The 24,202-nt window shown below is 43.1% G+C and overlaps 1 protein-coding gene across 1 annotated transcript in view; it reads left to right on the forward strand.

Moving 5' to 3' along the window:
* LOC127009753 (gonadotropin-releasing hormone II receptor-like) overlaps window positions 1–24,202 on the forward strand; it is a 65,377-nt gene that overhangs the window by 26,680 nt on the left and 14,495 nt on the right. The window contains exon 4 of the mRNA XM_050883133.1: window positions 18,104–18,240. Within this exon, the coding sequence (XP_050739090.1) occupies window positions 18,104–18,240 (137 nt within the window). The remainder of the gene's footprint in view (window positions 1–18,103; window positions 18,241–24,202) is intronic.

The raw sequence follows: 24,202 nt of genomic DNA on the forward strand, positions 1-24,202 counted from the left end.
CAACTCACTAAGAGATTCTTGCCTTCATATTGACTTTTTTTTTTTTTACGTCTACGCCTATAGCGCCGGTAGGCTTGCTTAAGGGGCCTGGATGGTGTTCGGCCCCAGCCCGTCATGGCGCAGGCAAGTGTTTATAGTGGCGCCATCTTCTCTTGGCTCATGCTGCCCCCCGGAACTCGTTCTTGATTCACTTGGACGGTTTCCTCTAGAGTCCGGGTTGATGGGTGGTCTTCAGGACAGCATGTGGGTAGTTTTAAGCCACTCGGCGGTGACTGAAAAATCGGAGGTGGTAGCGTGGGGATTCAAACTCGCGTCGTCCATCACGTGGTGAATGTGGGCCCAGCACGCTACCACTCACCCACCGCCTACCCTGATGCATACTTCTTCTCCCGTCGGTCTTTCCCTTCCCTCCAGGCACGCAGTTTTCTCTTCGCTGATACATCCTCCGCAATGTCTTCCAATCACTGCCACTTGCTCCATTCTTTTACCTTTACTTCAATATACTATGGCAATTACACATTTTTTATCCTTTCTTTTATTCTTCCTTTTTTATGCGTTTATATATCTTGCTTTTTTTCATTTTTTTCTGAATTCATTTTTTGTTTCGTATTACCGAAGTTCTCTTAGTTTTTCACATTTTCTTCAATAATTTATTATACTGTCAAGAGGTATTTATGTACATTCCTTCTCTCTCTCTCTCTCTCTCTCTCTCTCTCTCTCTCTCTCTCTCTCTCTCTCTCTCTCTCTCTCTCTCTCTCTCTCTCTCTCTCTCTCTCTCTCTCTCCATAAATCAAATTAGTTCACACACACACACACACACACACGTTGCCACTCTCCATCAATCCTCCTCCTCCTCCTCCTCCTCCTCCTCCTCCTCCTCTTCCTCAGAACAGAAGACGCTACTGTATTCCTGGTGCAAAACTACAAGATATAGAAGAAGCGGTAGACCTCGTCTCAGACCGCACGGAGCAGGACACACCCTTTGTTTTGCACGCTGGCACGAACAACGTTCAAACAATGTCCACGGAGGAAATTATAGCTGACTACCGACGAGTAATCCGCCGCTTCAAGGAAAAGTCAAGCCACATCATTGTCTCCGGGATTCTTCCGAGAATCAACGCCTTCACAGGCTTCCACAGAAAGGCGTCGAACATCAACAACAGATTGAAGCACCTCTGCCAGGACGAGGAAGTTTCGTTCGCAAGTCAGTGGAAACATTTTTATGATATCCCCGACCTTTTCCGTCCTGACGGTCTTCACCTCAATGCGATTGGATCAGCACGGCTTGGTATGTTGCTGAACGAGGAGGTACTTTTGTACTCAAAAAACTCCGAGCACGGGAGGGGCACCAAAGTATCGTAAACAACCAACCAGTAGGGACCGCTCATTACACACCAAGGCCCCCAACAGAAAACACAAGCAGACACCAGACTACTGTGCCTCGAAGCGTTGAAGTCAAGAAGGACATTTCTGTCCTATACACCAACGCGCGGAGCTTAATACCCAAACGGGATGAGCTACTTGCCTATGTTGACGTCGAAAGTCCGGACGTGATTGCCATCACCGAAACGTGGGCCACCTCTGACCACCTAATGACCGAATTCTCAATTCCGGGATACGAGAGCTTCTACAAAAACAGACTTCACAAGAAAGGAGGAGGTGTTATCTGTTACGTCAAGAACAAATACCCTGCCGTGGAAATAACTAAAGAAGACTCAGAGAAATATGACACTGTATATGAACTGGAGACTAGCAAGCACAACAAAATAACGATTGGAACAGTTTACAGACCTCCAAAGCAACAAGCAGCGGACGACGAAGCGCTGTACGAGGAAATTCACACCATAACACAAAACAAACAGTCAGTCATTATCGGGGACTTTAACTGTTCCAGCATTGACTAGACCACGATGATTGGAGATCGGGAGGGTAACATATTGCTCGAAATGTTAGAGGACACTTTTCTTACTCAGATTGTTAGCCAACCGACGAGGGAAAATAACTTATTAGACCTAGTACTCGTGAGTGATTCAGATCTCACACGTGAATGGATGGATGGTTGCGACCATCACCTAATTCGCCTAAAAATCAGAACAGACCATGAACTCACCGAAAACACGTCCAAGATTCCAGACTACAAAAAAGCCAATTTTAACTTCGCTCGTGAGCTGCTAACCCAGACAACTTGGGAACCCATGAACCTCACTCCGGTGGACGGCGCGTGGAACGGCTTTAAGAACAAACTCCTGGAGGTAGAGAGAACGACTGTTCCCATGAAGACAAGGAGAACAAATAATGCCACAAGCACACCATGGATGACTACCCAAGTTCGACGGGCGATTAATTTGAAGAAGAGAAAATACAACTTGCTAAAGGAAAACAGCACTGACGAGGCACGCGAACAGTACCATCAAAGCCTCAGAGCTTGCAGAACACTCATTCGCCAGAGTAAACGTGACTATGAAAAGCAAATTGCACGCGAAGCCAAGTCCAACCCGAAAAAGTTCTTCACGTATATAAGAACCAAAAAGAAGACAAAAAGCAATATCGGTCCCCTAAAAGATGAAAGTGACGTACTAACACAGGACAGTAGACAAATGGTCGAAATCCTAAACAGGAACTTCGCGTCTGTGTTCACGGTCGAGAATACCCAGTCCGTACCCGAGAGCCCTTCCCCACCGATGGGAATCACTCCCCTAGAAATTGGTACAATCGACGAACGGGATGTGAAAACAAACTCGAGACAAACAAGTCTACCGGACCCGACGACTTGTCACCCAGGCTGCTCAAGGAACTCAAGCAGCAAATCCTCAAGCCACTCACCGCCATCTACAATCAGTCACTACAACAAAACAAAGTCCCGAAAGACTGGAAACAAGCGAACGTAACACCGATCTACAAAAAGGGAGACAAAAGTGTGGCCCTAAACTACAGACCAATCAGCTTGACCTCAGTGGCGGGAAAAATCCTCGAGAAGATCATCAGAGACAAATTCGTTAGCTTCCTTGAAGACAACAACATCATTTCCGATGCTCAGCACGGTTTCAGGAACAAGCGCTCATGCTTAACCAATTTATTGGACTTCTTCCAAGGTATCTATGAAAACTGGGATAATCATATCCCCAGTGATGTTATATATCTAGACTTTCAGAAAGCCTTTGACAAAGTGCCACATGAAAGACTCCTCAAGAAACTTAAGTCGGCGGGATTAGGCGACGATCTGACAGCGTGGATCAAAGACTGGCTCACTGAAAGAAAACAACGAGTTGTACTCAACGGACAGGCGTCCGAGTGGCTCCCGGTCACAAGTGGAGTGCCACAGGGGTCAGTGCTGGGACCCATACTTTTCATCATATATATCAACGACCTAGAACTAGGATTAAAATCCAATCTTTCAAAATTTGCCGACGACACAATGGTGGGTGGGAAGGCCCTCACTGACAGACTGCGAAATTATCCAGAGAGACCTGGACCTGATCACTCGGTGGTCGGAAAAATGGCAGATGTCCTTCAACACTACCAAATGTAAAGTAATGCATATCGGATCCAGAAACAGCAACCACATATACCACATGGGTGGCGAACCACTACATGTTGTGCAAGAGGAAAGAGACCTCGGGGTCACCATCAGCAGTGACTTGAAACAAACAAAACACTGCAAGTCCGCCTGTAAGAAAGCCAATACAATGCTTGGGTTCATATCGAGGAACTTCGAATACAAGACGCCGGGAGTTATGTTATCCTTGTATAATTCGCTGGTAAGGCCCCACCTGGAATACGCCGTGCAATTCTGGTCTCCTAATTACAGGAAAGACATTGAATTACTTGAGAGAGTACAGCGCCGCGCCACGAAGATGATACCATCACTGAGGACGAAACCCTATGAAGAACGACTCGAGCGACTCAACCTCTTCACGTTGGAAAAGAGACGACTGCGGGGAGACATGATACAAGTCTTTAAGTACCTGAACAAGCTCAGCAACGTTGATCACTCCAAACTCTTCACGCTACAAACTAACCTGAGAACAAGAAACAACGGAAAAACAATTCAAGCAAGGCGATGCAATACCGACATCGGCAGGAGTTATTTCTCAAATAGAGTTGTTCGCCACTGGAACAGCCTTCCTGCAGAAGTGGTTAGCGCAGAGACCATCAACTCCTTCAAGAAACGCATTGATCGCCACTTTGCTGCAACGGGTGTGAACTGAACGTTCCCAAGAGTAGGTACACAAGTGCTTTAATCCTTCCTTGCAAGCCACTCCTATGGCAAACGGATTGATTAAATCACTGAACGCAGGCAGCCTAGTAATGAGCCAACAGGCTTTCTGCTGCCTGCTAGTCCATGTTTCCATGTTTCCATGTTTCCTCCTATTGTTCCTGTTTCAGAAAAGAAAAACCTATTGGGAAAACGTGATCTCAACACACCATAACACGGAGGATCGATGTTTTGCTAAAGCATAGACTTCACAATCTCTTGACGGGAAACGGGGCGCGGGGCCGATTCGCAGGGGGCCGATTTTCAAAAATTTAAAATTTAAATATTTTCAAAACCAAAGCAGCTAGCAACCTGAAACTAAAACAGGCACCTCCCTTAGGCATATATGAGTCTCCATGAGCAGCGGTATCAAAAAATTCAAAGTCGTTCCCTAATAAAATCCCGATTAATTGTTTTTTATATAAGTATAACAAAACTTAAAAAGGCTATAAAATCCTCAGATTTTACGCTAGATGCACAAACATCACCAAATGCAGAGATAATCACTTATATTTTCAGAATCAATAGCAATATTTAGCATATCTTATAAGTTTTTGCCCGAAATAGCTACTTAATTTTTTTTTATTTAGTGCAATTTTTTACGTAAGTTTTTAACATCTAATAAATCACTTAATTTTCACATTAGAAACTTAATACTCGAGGAAAGCATGCAGAAACATCTTAATTTTACTCAACAAAAGCAAAATATTCATTTTTCTATATACAATCACAACTTATTTTGGTTGAATTCCGATGTCACTATTGCCGCAGCACGTCTTGCCGGCTATCTGGCCCTCGTCCCTGAACAATCACTTTAGCCTTTTGGCCTATGACTTGTGGGCCCCGGTCAGTTTCCTGGACTTGTACACGTCCCTGTTCCTCGCCGTCTCCTTCCTGCCCTCCTCGATACTGCTCCTCTTCCTGCCGGTCGGCTGCTTCAAGGCCTTGTTCTTCCTCGCTTCTGAGGTCACTTCCTTGGAGAAATTAGCACCGAAGCAGTTGAAGAGGGACCTGCTGATGTGCGGCAAGATGGTGTTGGCCAGGTTGTGCCCCTCCTGGCACCTGTACCCCTGCAAGGTCGGGTCTGAGGCCGCCAGGAACTCCAGGAGGTGCCTGAACCCGTCCCTGTGGCGCATGGCAAGGGAGAGGAACCTCAACCTGCGCTCCTTCTTGTCCTCCCTGCACATCAGGGAGTCCCACAGAGACATCCCGAAGGACGCCATGTTGGCCATTGGGAGAGATGGCCGATTCAGGACCGCCCGTCTCCAGCTCTCCCCTGTCGACCAGCTCGACCAGGGCGTCGAACATCACAGAGGGCGGGTCGCCCCTCTCGAGCTCCACGGTAATCTTCATCTCCTCCTGCTGGGCAAGCTCCTGCTTGCAGCACTCGGCCACAGAGGAGTTGGCCTGGACCTTCCTGGCCAGGAAGCCGGCGTAGTTGCCGACCGCGGCGAGGAGCAACTCGTCCGTCGGCGGGTCCGGCTGGTCGTCGGCCAGCTCCCTGGCAAGCTGGGCCAAGATCACCTCGTCGTCCTCCTTCTCCTCTGCCTTGGCCCGGTCCAGGTCGGCCTGCACGTCCCCGGGGAAGAACCCGACGAGCTTGAGCAAATGCAGGTGACGCGGGAACTGAGCTGAGTTGCCATGTAGGCACTAACTAAACGTACATTTCTTGTTTCCTAATACGTAAAACTGTGGACTTCACTATCCTACAGTTATCATTCATTTTACGTAAAGATTTCAACCTAAAGTTACGCAAATTTGCCATTTTTTACACAACGTTTTCAAAGTGCACACATGGTGCTATTTTATATAAGTTACCTTGAATCCTCGACCAAATCACTCTAGAGACACTCCTGCCTGCTTGTATGCACTAAAACTTGAAGATTTCGTCCTGTTTCCACTTAAATTCGGAGTAAGAACGCAGAGTGTGTTTGAGTTGTCGCAGTGAAAGTCGCCATAACAATCGGCCCCTTACGCGAAGCCAGCGCGCCAAGACTGAAGAGATTTCCCGTCAACTAGTTGTGAAGTCTATGGCTAAAGTAACCCCTCGATGGCACGGGGGATGTTTAACTCAATTATTTAAATGCGTGACTTCATTACACGATACATTTTTTTATTCAGATAGTAAAGATATATGAGTTCTTAATATTTTTCTTTACAATTGATTAATATAAACGAGGCAAATTAACCTATCTAAATTATTATATATTTTTCATCTTTTTTTACGAAATCTTTAGTTGACAAAAAATATCTGAATTTGTTTCGGTCTAATTTATCGTTCGTTATATTTCCACTACGCATTCCCTTGTTGTGTTGATATGAAGAAATAGAAAACGAACATCTGATTCCACATTTTGACAGAGTGAAGAGAAGGTGTCCGCAACCTGATAACGGGCACGAGTAATATTCAGCCTCTCACCTTTACAAGTATTCATCAAGACTAGGATTAATGTTTTACCCAAATCTCTGCAAACTATGCGGTTGCCTCATTTTTCCTCTTACCCGTGGTAGTGCAGCAAGTGTGCTCACTCGCTCACTCTGAAACTGTTCCTTGGACCCTCGCCAAGCTCTTACTTGGAGACTCTCGCCCACACACAAGACCTCACTCGGAAATATTCTTTCTCCCACCCAGCTATGTTACCCTGTCTGCTGTGTTCCATGCGCCATGCACTGTTGTACTAGGAATGTCAGTTATTACTCTCAAAGTCCAACAGTAAATTCTTAATTATTTTCCGCCTTATTAAATTCCACGTACTTCACTTACCTTTTCTTGGCCTGTATTTGGCATACTCTTATTGGCTGACAATGTTCATACGCTGGATGTAGCCTTTACAAAAAACAGTTCAGAGAACTCTGACAGAACGTCGTCTTGGAAAAGTGAAGTTCTAAGAAATATGAAATTTGATTTAGTTCTTGAAGGTCAGAGAGTGAGACCAAGGAAGCGGATGATAATAACACTAGTATTGTAGTTCTGAAATAGCTTATTAATAAAAGGAAAAGTTAGGATGGACGAGAGAGGTAGATAAATGAATGTTTGTATTCCACTCCTGAGGCATGTATGTATGTATGTATGTATGTATGTATGTATGTATGTATGTATGTGTGAATGTTTTTAAATATGTATGTGTGTATGTAAGAATTTTATGTACGTATGTATGTATGTATGTATGTATGTATGTATGTATGTATGTATGTATGTATGAATAAATGTTGGTAGAGCTGGATGTATGTGGGCAAACATATAACTAATATAATACACACACACACACACACACACACACACACACACACACACACACACACATTATCGAGCGCCATCACTCGCCTTTTTACGTACCATATTTCGTCCGGCGAACATTACACACTTAATTAATGACCAGAATTTTTAGCCCAACGACGCAAATATATCAGACGCAAAAATAAAAGCAATGATTATTCTTTTGCCCTGAATGCACATTTTGTAGTGGTGGTAGTGGTGGTAGTAGTCATTCTCATAATCCGAATCTTGCATATACACTTCGTTATCTTCCTTCTCCTCTTCCTCCTTTTCTTCGTCTATTTGATCTTTTCCTCCTCATTCTCCTCCACCTTTTCCTTCGCAGACTTTTTTTCCTACTACTTTTCTTCCTCGTTGTCCTCGTCCTTCTTTCTTCCTCTGTCTTTTCATTCTTTCCCTTCCTGTTCTAATATTTGTTCCCTTTATTATCCTTTTATACACGTTTACGTTCGTCTTGATCATTTTTGAGATGCCGTTTTTCCCCTCCTCCTCCTCCTCCTCGTTCTCCTCCTCGTTCTCCTCGTCCTCCTCCTTACCCTATTCCTCGTTGTCGTCGTCGTCCTCCTCTTTCTCCCCATACTGCTCCTTATCCTCCTCCTCTTCTTCCTTCTCTTTCTCTTTCTCCTCCCCTCCTCCTTAACACACACACACACACACACACACACACACACACACACACAAGCGCGCGCCTATCATATTCTTTCGAGCCTCAAGTCGGGAAAACTATTTATAATTAATATTTCTAATTACACTTTCTGAACCTATCTTAAGTTAGCCCTTGCCCTCTTAGCTTAAGTGAACGTTGAGTTTTCCATGAAGATTATGCAGAGCAGGTCCCCTTTTTTATTACACCTCAAGTAGAGACTTTTAAACAGCCTTCCCTCTGAGCATATTAGCCTAAGTGGTTAGAAACGAGCTTCAGGGGAGTAAGAAGATAACAGGCGAGGCAATTGTGTAATGTCGCAGTTATTTTTTCTTCCTACTGACACCTTTCTTTATTTTCCACATTACCCTCACCCCCTATTCAAAACCGAAGCGTCCTGAGTGCCCTAAGAGCTGTGTGTCTCTCGCGTCCTGGTATAGTAAGAGACGAATGTCATGTCACGAAATGCTGTGGAAACTTAAGGCGACAGGTTAACTCCCAGTACTTTTGTTGCCCGTGATGTACGGATTCTGTTCGGGTGGTTGAAAAAATCCCCCGTTGGACTTAAGACTGCAGGAGAGTGGCGTAAAACGTATGACTTACCTGCTGATGTTCTCATGTTCGATTCCACGTTATGAAATAATTAGATTAAAAGGAACTTAATATCAAGTATACTAAGTCATTACCTTCACTCATTTCTTTGGTAATTACTGGTGTTCTCCTACTGCACATCCTCCTTTATGTGACTTGAACTCTTTTAGTAGTGGGGTTTGAAGACATTCCCGGACGCGAGTTTGCTAGTCCAATAACCTTTGGGGGAAACATATTAACCTCTTGAGAGCAGCCAGCAAAGGACTTAATTTATTAGTCGGATTCCTCTTACCCCAAAAAACAGGCAACTCTGCAAAATATAATGAACTTGCATATCCATTCAGCGATGGAAATAATTGTAGTTCTGGTCTTCATGTTGCAACGGAAGCCGAGGAAACGCCACCCTATCATGTCTCCCACAACTGACCCATAGACTAAGAACCCAATGTGGCAAAGCGTTTCTTCTTCGGGTAGGTCGGGGATGTTGAGCTGGGAAGACTTCGGATAAGTGGGTCGCGGCTTGGGCTACACACTGCCACAGAGAAGGCGGCGAGAGACAGGGAAACAAAACTTGCCGAGGCTGAGGCGTACAGCTCTGACTCCCTCCTCGCGTGTGTACATCCTCTTGCCTGACTCTTTCACGAGACCAGGAATCAGAACAAAGGATTGACGCAGAGCAGCTTAAAGGAGGGCATTTCTATTCCTTGGGTATACAAAGCTAGACTAATATTTCTATATGCTACCTCAGTTTTACGACATAGATACTTCAAGGGGTTCACCTCTTAAAAAGAAATGTAGTTGCATTCATGTTTTTAAAAATATTAGGCGAGTGACGTATTGAAAACCGGAAATGTTAAGCTAAAATCATGGCGGTGATACTGGAAAGTTTAAATTCAAGGAAGAGGAGAGCGAGGCGATAACGAATATTTTTTTAGCACGCAAAAAGAAGCAAAGAATTACGAGTTTTTCTATTCATACCAAGTCTTTCCTGTATCCTGACCCATCATATTCCGTTCAATCATTTCTCGCCACTTTCCGTTGTGTCTTGCTTCATCCAATCCCTTTTCCTTTCCTGTTCCATTCAGCCGCTTCCCTTCACATTCACTCCGGTACTACTTCATTCTACCCGTTCTTACCCCTCGCCTATCTATTCAATTCTATCTTTTCCCTTCTCATTCCTTCCCGTGCTATTTCATTCCATCCATTCTCACCCCTCCCCTTCTATTCCATTCAATCTTCTCCCTTCACATTTCTTCCCTTCATACTTCATTCCATCCATTCTTACTCCTCCCCTTCCTATTCCATTCTGTCATTTCCCTTCACTTTCCTTTTGCGTTCCTTCCTACTCAGTTCCGTCCCTTTCACACCCTTCCTTTCCCTTCCCATTATTTCCAATCTTATCGAGAGCAACTTTATGCCATCCCTTCTTACCCCTCCCCTTTTTTCTTCACTCTATCTTTTCACTTCACTTTCCTTTTGCGTTTTTACCTATCCAGTCCCGTCCCTTCCCATTCTTTCCTCTCTCAGCCTTTCCTGTCTTATCTTGTCACTTCCCATCCTTTCCCATCCCTTCCTTTCTCAGTCCTTCCCGTCCTATCCTGTCTCGTTCCGCGTTGCCAAGTCTGGTTATCTGTATTCCCGTTCTTTTCCGCCACGTTCCATCCCAGAGCCAATATCTCTTACTGCTTTGCTCCTTTACACCCCAGTCTCGTACCCTCCTAGTCCTGTCACGCACCATCTCACCCTAATAACTCAAGCAATCAAGTGAGGAAGAGTGTGTGGTAGTTGCGGTGGATAGTGGTAGTGGAGCTGGTGGGTCTTGCATAGTACCGGTGCTTCATATCAAACACCTACCTCACCGTCCCTATCAACACGACCACCACCATGATCATTACCAAGGCCGACGCCACCACCAACAGGCAGGCACGTCGGTCCCTTAGGCGAGGCGGTATGTGTGCAGGCGCTTTATTGGATTGTAAGGGATAGACGAAAGCTGGCAAGGGTTTCACTTTATTGATACTAACGGAGGGGAGTGAGGGACAATGGCGAGTGAAATATTTTAGAAGAGAAACCTCGTGTGGGCTAGTGAAAACACATACTCACACACACACACACACACACACACACACACACACACACACACACACACACACACACACACACACACACACACACACACACACACACACACATGAGCTTTCCCGTTACTAAGAAGGAAGAGGAGGATGAGCAGGATAAAAAAAGAAGAGGAGAAAATAAGAGGAAGAAGAATAGTATGAGGAAGACGAGGAAAAGGTAAAAATGAAGCGAAGGAAGGAAAAAGCAAAAAAAAAATGCAAGAAAAAGGAAAAGAAGAGGAATGTGACGGAAAAGAAAAAGAAACAACTGATGAGCGAAAAAAAAACGAGGAAAACGATCAACCTTTTGATAATTGCCATTGACAGGTAGTTTGCTGAGTAATGACTGAATTACACGGTACTGTGCTTATGTAATGAAAGTGCTTCAACCTGTTCCGCAGGGTACTAACATGCTTGACGAATTTGGTTTATTCACTAAAGCTGGCTGCCTCGTTACGAACAAGTGAGCTTTCTGTTGCCTGCTTTTCCATGTCTCCTCATTCTACCTTTTAGCAAAGGCAATGCCATGCCTTGCTATGGACCCGAGCATGGTATTGGCTTTGTTAAAAAACAAACAAACATATAACAATGCCAATAGCACGCTCGGGTTCATAAGATACTTCGACTGCAAGACGCCAGCTGTAATGTTATCATTATATAATTCAATAGTAGGACCTCACCTCGACTATGCAGTACAGTTCTTGTACCCTAATTACAGGTAGGATATTGTATTACTGGAAAGAGTTCAGCGACGCGCTGTGAAAATGGTTTTGCCCTCAAGGACTCGAGAAACGACTCAAGCGATTAAACCTCTTTACGATGGAAAAAAGAAACGCTTACGAGAGAATTTCTTCAGCTCTTGAAGTACCTGAAGAAGTTCAGAAACGTCGATTACTCCAAGTTCTATGAGCAGAAAACCAACTCTACAAATAGAAATACCGGTCTAACTACTCAAGCGAGCCTATGTAGTACAGACAGTGGCATGAGTTTCTTTTCAAACCGAGTTATCCGCCACTGGAAAAAGCTTCCTTAAGAGGTAGTAAGTGCGAATACCATCAGCTTATTTAAAAATCAAATCAGCCTTAATTTCGTTTGCCGGGAGTAGAAAAAACACCGAAGTGCGGTAGCGGTGGCGATGGCGGTGGCTGAACTGGTAGCGTACTGGGCCCACATTCACCGCGTGATGGACGACGCGGGTTCGAATCCCCACGCTACCACCTCGGATTCTTCAGTCACCGCCGAGTGGCTTAAAACTACCCACATGCTGTCCTGAAGACCACCCATCAACCCGGACTCTAGAAGAAGCCGTCCAAGCGAATCAAGAACGAGTTCCGGGGGGCAGCTTGAGCCAATGCAAGATGGCGCCACTATAAACACTCGCCTCCACCAGAACGCGACCATTAGGCCCCACCGGGAAGATGCCTACCGGCGCAATAGGCAGCAACGTAAAAAAAATAAAAAAAAAATAAAAAAAAAAAAAATCTGTTCTGCACGCGCGAACCGACTGTCGAGCAGATCAAATCATCAAAGCAGGCATCCTTGTAATGACCCAATAGGTTTTCTGTTACCTGTATCCCCATGTTTCCATGTTTCTTCTCCTCCACCTTATCCGCCTTCTCCTTATCTTCTTCATTTTTCTCATTTTTCTTCTCTTCGTGCCTACCTCACCAATTTTCCCATGTCCCTCACAGCTTCCTCCTCCTCCTCCTCCTCCTCCTTCACCTCCTGTTCTTCCTCCACGCCATAAAACATCATTATCTAACGCTTCCAATCAACTCAGGTAATGGGGTAGATAATAGAGAAGGATATAAATGACTTAATTAATTACTCTTCTCTTCCTCTGCCGTCTCCGCTATCGTTTGCCTCTTCTTTCTTCTCCTTATACTAACCCTTCCATCCTCCCCCTCCTCCTCCTCCTCCTCCAGCTCCTCTTCCTCTTCCTCCTTCTCCTTCCCTTTCATCTATTTCTTATATAATTACATCACCTTTCATTCTCCTGTTTTGTTTCTCTGATTATTCTTATTCTAGTATATATAACTCCACTACCACCTCATCCTTTCCCTCCTCCTCCTCTTCCTCCTCCTCCTCCTCCTTTTCTTTATTCTCTCCCTCTTATCCCTTTTTTTTTTTTTCAGGGTCAAGGCAACGCTATTCTTTACGGTAGAAGGATAACTGAGAGCGGGGAGGAAATAGAACAGTCTGGCTTAAAAAACACGAACCTCTACATTATTTATTTTTATTACAATCTTTCTAGTTTAACCAAGAAAGTGAAATGACCCCCGATAAGTTTATTATGCCATATTTTATCCGATGTAATGGAAGACGGCGATTTTTATGGGGAGGCTGTTCAATTTATGGGAGCTATAGCATATTGCGTACAAATTGTGGTACTACGGCGTTGATGTTTAAAGAGACAGCGAAACAAAGTAGTGGAAGGGATACCTGAATCATGTAATAAAAGACTAAGCACTTATTTTTTCCTCAATTCAATCATGGGTCACCTGTCCTTCAACTCTTCCTGTCCTCTTCCTTCTCTTTTGTGAGTGCAAGAATTACGATAAACTAATTCAACACAGAACAATACAGTCAACATGTTTTCCGTCTTATCAAAAACAAAATCATGAATATTAGATGAGACGAACTTCACGAAAACTCACTGTCATACTGAAAACGTGAATGAACGTGACGAATGTGAAATAAAGTAGAATTAATGTAGTTAGTTTTATTTTCCCCGAAAACCCACGAATTCCTGCCAGCAATACTAGAATAGAAAAGTTAATAAAAGTGAAAGCAATCTCTCTCTCTCTCTCTCTCTCTCTCTCTCTCTCTCTCTCTCTCTCTCTCTCTCTCTCTCTCTCTCTCTCTCTCTCTCTCTCTCTCTCTCTCTCTCTCTCTCTCTCTCTCTCTCTCTCTCTCTCTCTCTCTCTCTCTCTCTCTCTCTCTTCTCAAACACACACACACACACACACACACACACACACACACACACACAAACACACACACACTTCTCGAAACGGGAGGCTGAACAAAAGTAGGAAAAGGAAATTGGAAAAGAGAAAGAGGAGACGGAAAAAAGAGGATGAAGAGGAGGAGGAGGAGGAGGGGATAAAGGAAAAAGACGACTACGAAATGGAGGGTAAATGGATGAAAACAGGAGACCAGGAGACAAAGAAGACATGATAGGGAAATGATGAAAAGAGGAGGTGAAGGAGAAGGAAGACGAGGAAAAACAGAAATAAAACGAGGATTACGTGGACTTTAGATCCAAAAAAAAAGAAGAAAAAAGGACCGTGAACCGAGGAGACAGTCATTGGAGAGTCATTCCAAGTAACATACAACCTGTCGACTTGGAAATGGGATGATCTGCCTTGATGTTTGGGACAATGCTACACGCTGTTATTGCTTTTATTACAGTGGACGGGGCAGCGAGAAGCCTCCAGCCCCCTACCTACACCCACCCCTTCCGGCTCGCTACCAACAGAAAACAATGCAACGTCCCGGACCGGTGAAAAGATAGCCTGCCTCGCTGTAAAGGTGGACAGTATGAAAGAAAAATGTTACACGGCACTTGCATTTCAAAGATATTACACGCCAGAGGAAGAAGGCAAATGGAAAAAGAGTTGCCGTTGAGAAAAAAAGAAGTCACATAACGAAACTACTATGGAAATGTTTGTTTTCTGGTGAGGATCAAAAAGGATGTTAAACAGACACTCATGTTGTGAAAGTAATGACGCTTTTGTGATGATGAAAAGGAAGAGGAGGAGGACGAATGGTAGTAGCAATGATAATAATAAGAGGAAGAGAAAGAAGAGGAAGAGAAGGAGGAGGAGGAGGAGGCGGCAAAGAAAGATGAAGAATAAAAAAAAAAAGACGAGGGTAATATACAAGTAAGAGAGTGGAGATTAAAAAAAAAAAAATGTAACCTGCCTCCAAAAGGGAAATTGCCATGTAAATTTATGCTGGCTAGGATCAAAAGGAAATTCCGCTCAACAGCATTATAGTCGAGGTGTTTCAGCAGGGCAGGTAATTTGGGGAAGAAAGTTAATTAGCACGCGGGTAAATGTGATACGCGCAGGAGTCTTTCTAATACATAATCTGGACCCTGTTTCACCTGTACTTCTTGAGGTCAATGTTTTTTTTTTTAATTTTTCAACAGTTTATTTTATACGTCTGCGTGTAACTACTTCCCACCAACGGCAAAAAAATAGTGAGCTGAAGGGAATGAAAGGACAAAAAAAGCTTAATTCACTCGGTTGTTTCATGGCCGTTTCATTTGTACACTTTTGAGCATGATACTTTTTTGGTCCGTCATGCATGGTTTTAATTCAACGAGCAAGAGTTTCACTGATAACAGAAACAAGAAATATTACAAAAAGAGGCGATATGAGATAGTTTGCAGTATTCTCTCTCTCGCTCTCGCTCTCTCTCTCTCTCTCTCTCTCTCTCTCTCTCTCTCTCTCTCTCTCTCTCTCTCTCTCTCTCCATATCTTGTGGGATTCAATTCAGTTGCTTCCCGGAACAAAGACAATGAAGGAAATGGAGTTCGATGCTACAAAAGTTTAGAAAAAGCGAAAAGAGGAAACTAAGTTGAGGGAAGAAAGAGGAAAAGTAGGAGGAAGAGAAGAAGGAAAAGGAGGAGGAGAAAGATGATGATGATGATGATGATGAAGACGATGATGATGATGATGATGAGGAGGAGGAGGAGGAGGAAGTGGAGGAAGTGGAAAAACGGAACTCAGAATATATAAAGAAAGAATTACAAAGGAAGAGCAAACAAAAGATAACCAAAAAAAAGAAGAAAAAAAAACGAGCAGAGTCGATGAATTAAAAGAGGGAAGGGAGAGAGACAGAAAAAAATATGGACCGAGAAAAAAAAATCAGAATCAGAGTAGGAAATGAAAAGAGAAACTAAAAGAGAGACTAAGCAGAATGAGTGAAGAAAAAAGCGATAGAGATTTATTTGAAAACGAAGGTTATTAAAAAAAAAGATGAAGAAGAGGAAGGTCTTACATGAAGGTGAAATATAGTGATGATGAAAAAGGAGGAGGGGAACGAATAGTAGTAGTAGTAGTAGTAGTAGTGATAGTAGTAGGAGTAGGGGTATGAGGAGGAGGAGGCGTGTGGGTCGTATTACTAAACGTTTCGTCTCCAAAGTTCACCTATTTGACAAGGCTTTCCTAGGAGTTTGGGGCATTTCCAGAAGTAGTTTTATGACCCTGGTGGTAGTCTGACCCTTCTTCTGTGCCGTGAACCTAAGGAACCACTCATTAGAACCCGACTGATTCCCTCTTTGACCTTTAGAAATAGTTGATATGAGAAGCCAAAGTGTCTTATAATACCGACCTGTAGGGGGGAGGAGGAAGAAGAGGAGGAAGAGGAAAAGGAGAAAGATGAAGAATAAGATCAGGCCAAGCACGGAAACAAGGGAGAAGGGAAGGAAAGGGATAAAGGATAGCCCGGATAACCCTCATCCTCTCTTTACTGTCCACATAACTCTGCCCTCCTGCCTCCATTAGCTCAGTGTACGCCGCGTAATGACTACCCTCCCCCCACCACCACACACACACATACACACACGTCCCCTCCACCGACCCCTTCCCCACACACCCCTTTTTCATCATCATATTATCGCCACTTAACGGAACACCTTTCTTAATTGGAGTTTTTTTTTTTCGCTTTTCAATGTCATCACCAACACTGAAAATTAATGTGTAACAATATTTAGAGAATAACCGAAGCAGCAGCGAAACAACAATTATAATTATTTTTTCAACGCTGTCTGTGTCACTGCGGCCAACTCTGTCATCCCACAAGACTTCCCCTCGGCCAACCTCAAGGGCTCAAAAGTATTCTTAGCCATAAATTTGGAACGCTTGAATAACACAGAAGTGGCATTGAGTTATAACGCCCTCATTGACAGCTTTGCTAAACTGAACATTTACCCCGAACCACATTGTTTCTATAAACAGCTCCGGAGACAAGTGACAGCCTGTGACGCCGTTCTTATATTGTTGTCTCCTCTACTCGTGTGTCCTAAGAGGTTGACACGTCCCGAGTCAACCCCACGAGTGCTGATGAAAAAAAAAGCTGACACCGAAGGAAGGCAGGCCGGTCATCCATGCGTCCACTCACACTGCGCCGTGGGATCCCTTTAGTCCTTTCGTGCAACCCTTCTAAAAATAGTACTAAGTCTGTCATCAGTCTCCTCATGGCCTATTCTTTATGCATCGCTACAGCTCCACTTGACAGTTTATTTCGGTACCGGAAGAGGACACCATGAAATACAGTTATTCGTGAACGTAATAATTCAGTGATCATTACAGGTAAACCAGTGAAGTAGCTGCCCAGTTAGTCCTGTCATGTTATGGGAGAAGTGTTATGTCGTAGGATGAACACTTGCTTTGATTGGCTCGCTGGAACGGACGACGGTAGCAACTAAATACATTACCACCGGAAGGTATCGGCCCAACACAGCAGCGGGAAGTGATGCATAGAGATAGAAGATCAAAGTGGAGCATACAACCGTGTTTGAGATAGCCACGGCAGCAGTTCTTTTGTGCCGTATAATGGTGGTTGACACGGGAGGGAGGGCGTTCATTTGACGTTATTATGGTAGAACCGCTGGAAAGAAGTATTACATATTTAATCAAAGAATGTAAACAACAACATTAGAGGTAGCAGAGGCATCAGTTCCTTGTGCAGCGAGGAGGGACACCAAAGGACGCTGTTACTTAAGGGTGAACACTGTTTTGACTGATCAACTCGAAGAGAATTGCCAGAAATGAATTTATCAAAGGAAGGTGAACCAACAGAGCAGCGGCAGTAGAGATAACAGGGAATTATATGTGCCCGTGAGATAATAGTTATATTTGTGCCAGTGAGGTAACAGGTTATATTTGTGCCAGTGAGGTAACAGGTTATATTTGTGCCAGTGAGGTAACAGGTTATATTTGTGCCAGTGATGTGAGGAACGACGCACTCCACACATTTGTCACTCTAGAAGATATTACCGCTGCCTCCCGCTCCTTCGCAGTGGAGTGAAGCATTGCAGTAGGACAAAAACTTTATCGGAGTGAGCACTTAAAACTGTTGTGCATCGTTTACACTCTCCAACATGTATTCACGTTTACATTTATGAGCGTTCTGACTTTTCTTTGCATTCTGTCTATCTTTCTGGTTGCTACTTTCTCTCATTCTCTTACAACTTTCTCCATCTCCAGGTTGCGGCAGAGCTACAGTCCGGAATATTCTTCTTCGGGATGTCTAACAGCCTCGTCAACCCAATCATCTACGGCGCCTTCCACCTGTGTCGCTGCCACAAGCGTCGCACCTCTTTCAACCTCATCGTAATCAACAGGTGAGTGTTCATGCAACCTCATCACTTAGCCTTTATGATGCGAGTACGTCTCCTGTACCCGATATGCTCGCGTTTCATTTTAAGTCTGTCTCTATTCGCCTGCATATCTGTTTCTCTGTGTATCTCTCCCTCTCTTCTCATACAAGCACTTTTCTCACTCTCGTACCCTCTGTGAAGCAAGTCTTACTCCTATACTCAACTTGCTTGCGTCCCCTTTCTGTCTAGTCTCTTTTCACGTGTCTGTCTGTTTCTGTCTCTTTCTCTCTCTTCACACAAACACCTTCCTCCAATACGTACTCTCTGTGAAGCGAGTTTTTCTCCTATACTCAAGTTTCCTCGCGTCTCTGTTCTGTCTACTCTTTTCGTCTGTCACTGTTTTCTGCCTGTCTCTCCCTCTCTCCTCACACAAACACCTGAGCCTAACACGTACCCAAGCCCTCCCTTCGTACCCTATCGTCTTTCTCGCCTTCTCCGCCGTTAGTGAATCTTCCAGCCGATCCGAAGCGTCGTCTTCCTTAAAACAAAAACAAAACAAAAAAAAACTTTCCAGTCCTCCGTCTCTCAAGAACGTCTTCAAAAATTCAACCTGTGCCTAAATTATGGACTGCTGATGACATGTCTTTGTTGGGGGACATGATAATGGACAAATTACATTGCAAACTGACACACACACACACACACACACACACACACACACACACACACATACACACACACACACACACACACACACACACACACACACACACACACGTCCGTTCGTAATGAAATAAGTCGTCGCCAAATCTAATCCAAGAAAACACGAAAAGAAAGAAATGCTGAGAGAGAGAGAGAGAGAGAGAGAGAGAAACGGAGATATATACAGACATACAGACAGAGAGGCAAGCAAGGAATATTACATACAAACAGCGGAGGGATGTAAAGTATGTAAAGTAAGTATGTAATTATCTAAAGTTAGCTGCATAATACATTCACTCAGGAAAAAAAATATTGCTTAAACAATATTCCAACGTTCTGTATGTTTTTATTCATTTTGTTTCGTCTCATTGTTGAATAACGTGCAACACTTATTTGCAATGTGGGTGTGTAAACGCTTATTTTAACCTATTATAAAAACATTACTCGTCAATCTCTTACTGGAAAACTGCAATATTAACAATGATAATAATAATAATAATAATAATAATAATAATAATAATAATAATAGTAATACAGTAAAAATAGCAAACTACTACTTCTACATTCTTTTTTTACACGAGTATCGTTTAATGGGCCTTTCTTTTTCTTTTTTTGTGTGTGTCTTTTGAACTAACTTTTACTCTAGAAAAAACAAACTAGATAAAACAAAAATTACAGAACACGTCTTACACTACAGATCCAATTATTAAAAAAAAAAGATAAGAAAAAGTCATCACACTGAAACAGACGGAGAAGAAGAAGAAAGAAAACAGCACATGATTAGGTGAACGCAATTAAATGAAGCGCTTGTCACTTGGCCTTCCTTCCGCTACCTCCAAATCTGCTTCTCGTCACGGCATTAGGTGGACTGTTATGTCGTTATCATTCCGTTAATCTTCAGTCAGTCACAATAAATCGATGACGAAATGGTGTTTGAATGCATAAGTATCCCAGACTGGGCGACGATTCATCAAGAGAACGCGTTAATCCCAAAAGCGGTGATTGACTGATTGCTTGAGTGATTGCTTGAGTGATTGATTGATTGACTGGTTGAACGGTTGATTGATTGAGTACTTGAGTGATTGGTTGAGTGATTGATTGATTGGCTGATTGCTTGACTGACTGGTTGAACGATTGATTGATTGAGTCCTTGAGTGATTGGTTGAGTGATTGACTGATTGGTTGATTATTTGATTGACTGGTTGAAAGATTGACTGGTTGCTTGAGTGCTTGACTGATTGGCTGGTTGAGTGTTCCACCATGGCCATATAGCGTCGAAAAAATATAAACCTGTTGACTAAAATGACGTAGTATATAAAATTGTGGCTGTAAAGTCATAAAATACAATACGCAATAAAATATGCGCTATTACATGATGCTAACCAAATCCAAAAGAATGATATGGCCGATCGATCCTGTTGCCCTTCTCTCAGCATAACACGTCCCGTTTGACCAGATTACTATAGCGACAAACATTCCTTCGATTGCGAGAAACATGAATTCCAACTATTTCGAATCCATGGTATTTCTAGTAGAGTTTCGCATCAGTATTTTATTTTACGGTTGCCCTTCTCTCACGATAACACACCCCGTTTGAAAAGATTACTATAGCGACAAACATTCCTTCGATTGCGAGAAACATGAATTCCAACTATTTCGAATCCATGGTATTTCTAGTTGAGTTTCGCATCAGTATTTTATTTTACTGTTGCCCTTCTCTCAGCATAACACGTCCCGTTTGGAAAGGTTACTATAGCGACAAACATTCCTTCGATTGCGAGAAACATGAATTCCAAGTATTTCGAGTCCATGGTATTTCTACGAGAGTTTCGCTTCAGTATTACCTGTCTGCCAACCTTCCCACGTGTAGGCTACCCGTGTCCCCCGCCGATACCCGTGTTACTCTGTCCCGTCAATGTAATCTCAGATGTTGGTCCCTTCTATGCATACTAACAGGAGATAATTATTTAATGTACATATTCATGATATGGAAACGTGATCTCTCTCTCTCTCTCTCTCTCTCTCTCTCTCTCTCTCTCTCTCTCTCTCTCTCTCTCTCTCTCTCTCTCTCTCTCTCTCTCTCTCTCTCTCTCTCTCTCTCTCTCTCTCTCTCTCTCTCTCTCTCTCTCTCTCTCTCGCAATGAATAATACCTTTCTCTTCGCATTTTCATCCCTCCTCCTCCGCCCGCCCCTTCCTTCTGCTCCACTTTTCTTCCGCTATCTAATAAATCTTCGCAACCTCCGTCATCCTTGTCTGACATGAGCCTCGAGGTAAAGAGAAAATTCTTGTAATCTAAAATTTATGTACACGAGGTTACGCAACGACACAAAACTTGGATCGCGGCGCTTCCAGAGATCATTTGTATTCCTTTGACCTGAAACAAATCTAATTTCACGGGAAACAGCTTCTTTAAAAATGCAGACCTGATAACCTCTAATACGCTGGCATCAGTGTTCCCAAAGACAGCGAGACTACAGACTAAAAGTGAACAACAGCATTAGGAGCCGAGTGAGCACCGTCAATGAGCGGAGGCACATCAGCAGTACGAGGAGCAACAAACGCCGTGAGTGCAGCGTCGTCAGGGAAAAAACGCAAAGAAAGCAAAGAAAAATAGCGGCAGGTGCTTCCCATCCTTCTCTTTGTGGGGGAAGAACTTTGCCGGCTGTCTTGTTGAATGTAAAATATAATCCATTCAACTTATATCATCAGCACGAGCAACAGTATTCCAATTATCAGGAGCAGTAACAATAACACAAACCAGGCCATGAGCACCACCAAGACTTCCAAGAGTTGAGATGTAAGCCGCAAAGATAACAGAAGGCGATTCTTATCAGTATAAAAAGCAACAAGAGTAACAGCGATCACCTATTATCACCAAAACGTCTGCTACCACTATTACTACAACTACTACTACTACTATTACTACTGTTGCATGTTATTAACCACAATAAAAATTTAGAACAACAATGAAACGAAACAAAATGCATGAAAACATACATAAAGTTGGAGTATTATTTAAGCAATTTTTTTTCTTTTCTCCCGAGTAAACGTCTCCGCCAGTTCTTCTCCCCCGCACGGATGCTGTCCATATACAGGGGCCTTGTCCGTCCTCGTATGGAGTATGCATCTCATGTGTAGGGGGCTCCACACACACAGCTCTACTAGACAGAGTGGAGTTAAAGGCTCTTCGTCTCATCGTCTCCTCCTCATACTAGCAGTTTTCTACCTCTTAAATTCCGCCGCAGTGTTAAATCCCTTTCTATCTTCTATTGATATTTTCATGCTAACTGATCTTCTGAACATGCTAACTGTATGCCTCCCCCCCTCCCGCGGCCCCGATGCACTCGATTATCTACTCTAGCTCATCCCAATGCTGTCCAAACCCCTAATGCAAGAATTAACCAACATCTTCATTCTTTCATCCCCTTCACTGGTAAACTGTGGAACAGCCTTCCTTCATCTGTATTTTCTCTTGCCTTTGACTTGACCACTTTCAAGAGGAGAGTATCAGGGCACCTCTCAACCCGAAATTGACCTCTCTTTTGGCCACTCTACTTTTATCTTTTTTAGGAGCAGCATTTAGCGGGCTTTTTCTCTACACTTTTTTATATGCCCTCGAGCTGCTTCCTTCCCTTTAAAAATTACTACTACTATTACTACTACTACTACTTCTACTACTACTACTACTACTACTACTACTACTACTACCACTTCTACTACTACTCCTACTACTACTACTAGTACTAATAATAATAGTAATAATAATAATAATAATAATAATAATAATAATAATTATAATAATAATAATAATAATAATAATAATAATAAAAATAATACAACTACTACTACTATTACTACTATTACTACTACTACCACTACTACTACTAGTATTTCTACTATTGCTACTACTACTCCTCCTCTCCTCCTCCTTCTCCTCCTCCTCCTCCTACTACTACTACTACTACTATTCTTTATTACCACCGTCACAGTCACCAAGGGTTTAAAAGTAGAAGGCTTCGTTTTCATCAAAGCCACAACAAGCCAATATGGAGGAATCAATTTAGGGGGCCGCTTTGATAGAGACTCTGACAACCAATAACCAACCCTTACAGAGCTTCATACTGAACGCAAGGAAACATCGACGAGGCAATAGTCACTGATTGGTTATTTTCTTTTACAGTCTTTGAGTTGCGACTATATTGTTGAATTTACCTTGTACTTATACTTATACTTTTGCCCTATTCAAACCTTTCTGCAACTCAAGCTTAATGCATTTGGTTGTTGCTGGGAAAGGTAAGATATAGTTGGTGTTTCTCCGGTTCTCGTGAGCGCATTGACGGTTACTTTGAGAAGAGAATAAGACGCAAGTTTGAGGAATGATGACATGTAAACCCACGCCTTGATATACGAGTTTGTTCTTCTCGGCCCACGATTGAGGCTGAGGGATTACTGTGTATTTTGGTGGGACGGGGAGATTATTCATGCCAAAATGCGTCTTGATATGAGAGAGGGTGTGTGTGTCATGGTTGTCCGTGTTGATGTTAATTAAAGGTTGCAAAAAAAAGTATTTCAAAGAAGGTGTGTGTGTCATGGATGTGCGCATAGATGGCAAAAATCACTAAAAAAAACGTCCACTCACCATCTCATCAAATACTCTGAGATGTAAATTTCTGAGAAACATTATATAACATCAACTTTAGTAAACGAATACATATACCCATCAACAAAAAAGAGCAGCCCCTAATTCCAGAGGGGAAGGAAAGAGAGAAACTGATGGATTAAAAAAGAGAGAAAATAAAGCAGCATCATATACATCTTTCCTATATAGTCGAACATTCCAGCACGAGGAGTAAAGAGCTTTTTCTCTCGGGCGCTGCCACCCTTCCACTCAGCCCTCCGCTACGGTCTGACTGGCATTCTTTATATTTTGCATTAGAGTTTGGCTTTGATGCGAACACGCTTGATGGACGACATGAGAGAGAGAGAGAGAGAGAGAGAGAGACTCATAAATAAAATATAACTTTAAACAAACTTTCTCTCTCTCTCTCTCTCTCTCTCTCTCTCTCCATAACACTTCAAACACTACATTTTCCAAACAAATATTAATAAACACTCGTCACGCCGGACAGACGGACAGGCGGGAAAGTTAACCAGCATTCCGTAAGTGAGGCGCGACGCTAATAAACATTCCACACATTTTCCTCCACCGCTTTTATTCTCCTCTCCCTCTCGTCCTTCCTTCCTTCCTTCCTTCTTTCCTCGCTCTCCCTCGTTCTCTCACGC

The sequence above is a fragment of the Eriocheir sinensis genome, chromosome 41 (assembly GCF_024679095.1).
Source record: "Eriocheir sinensis breed Jianghai 21 chromosome 41, ASM2467909v1, whole genome shotgun sequence".
NCBI lineage: Eukaryota > Metazoa > Arthropoda > Malacostraca > Decapoda > Varunidae > Eriocheir > Eriocheir sinensis.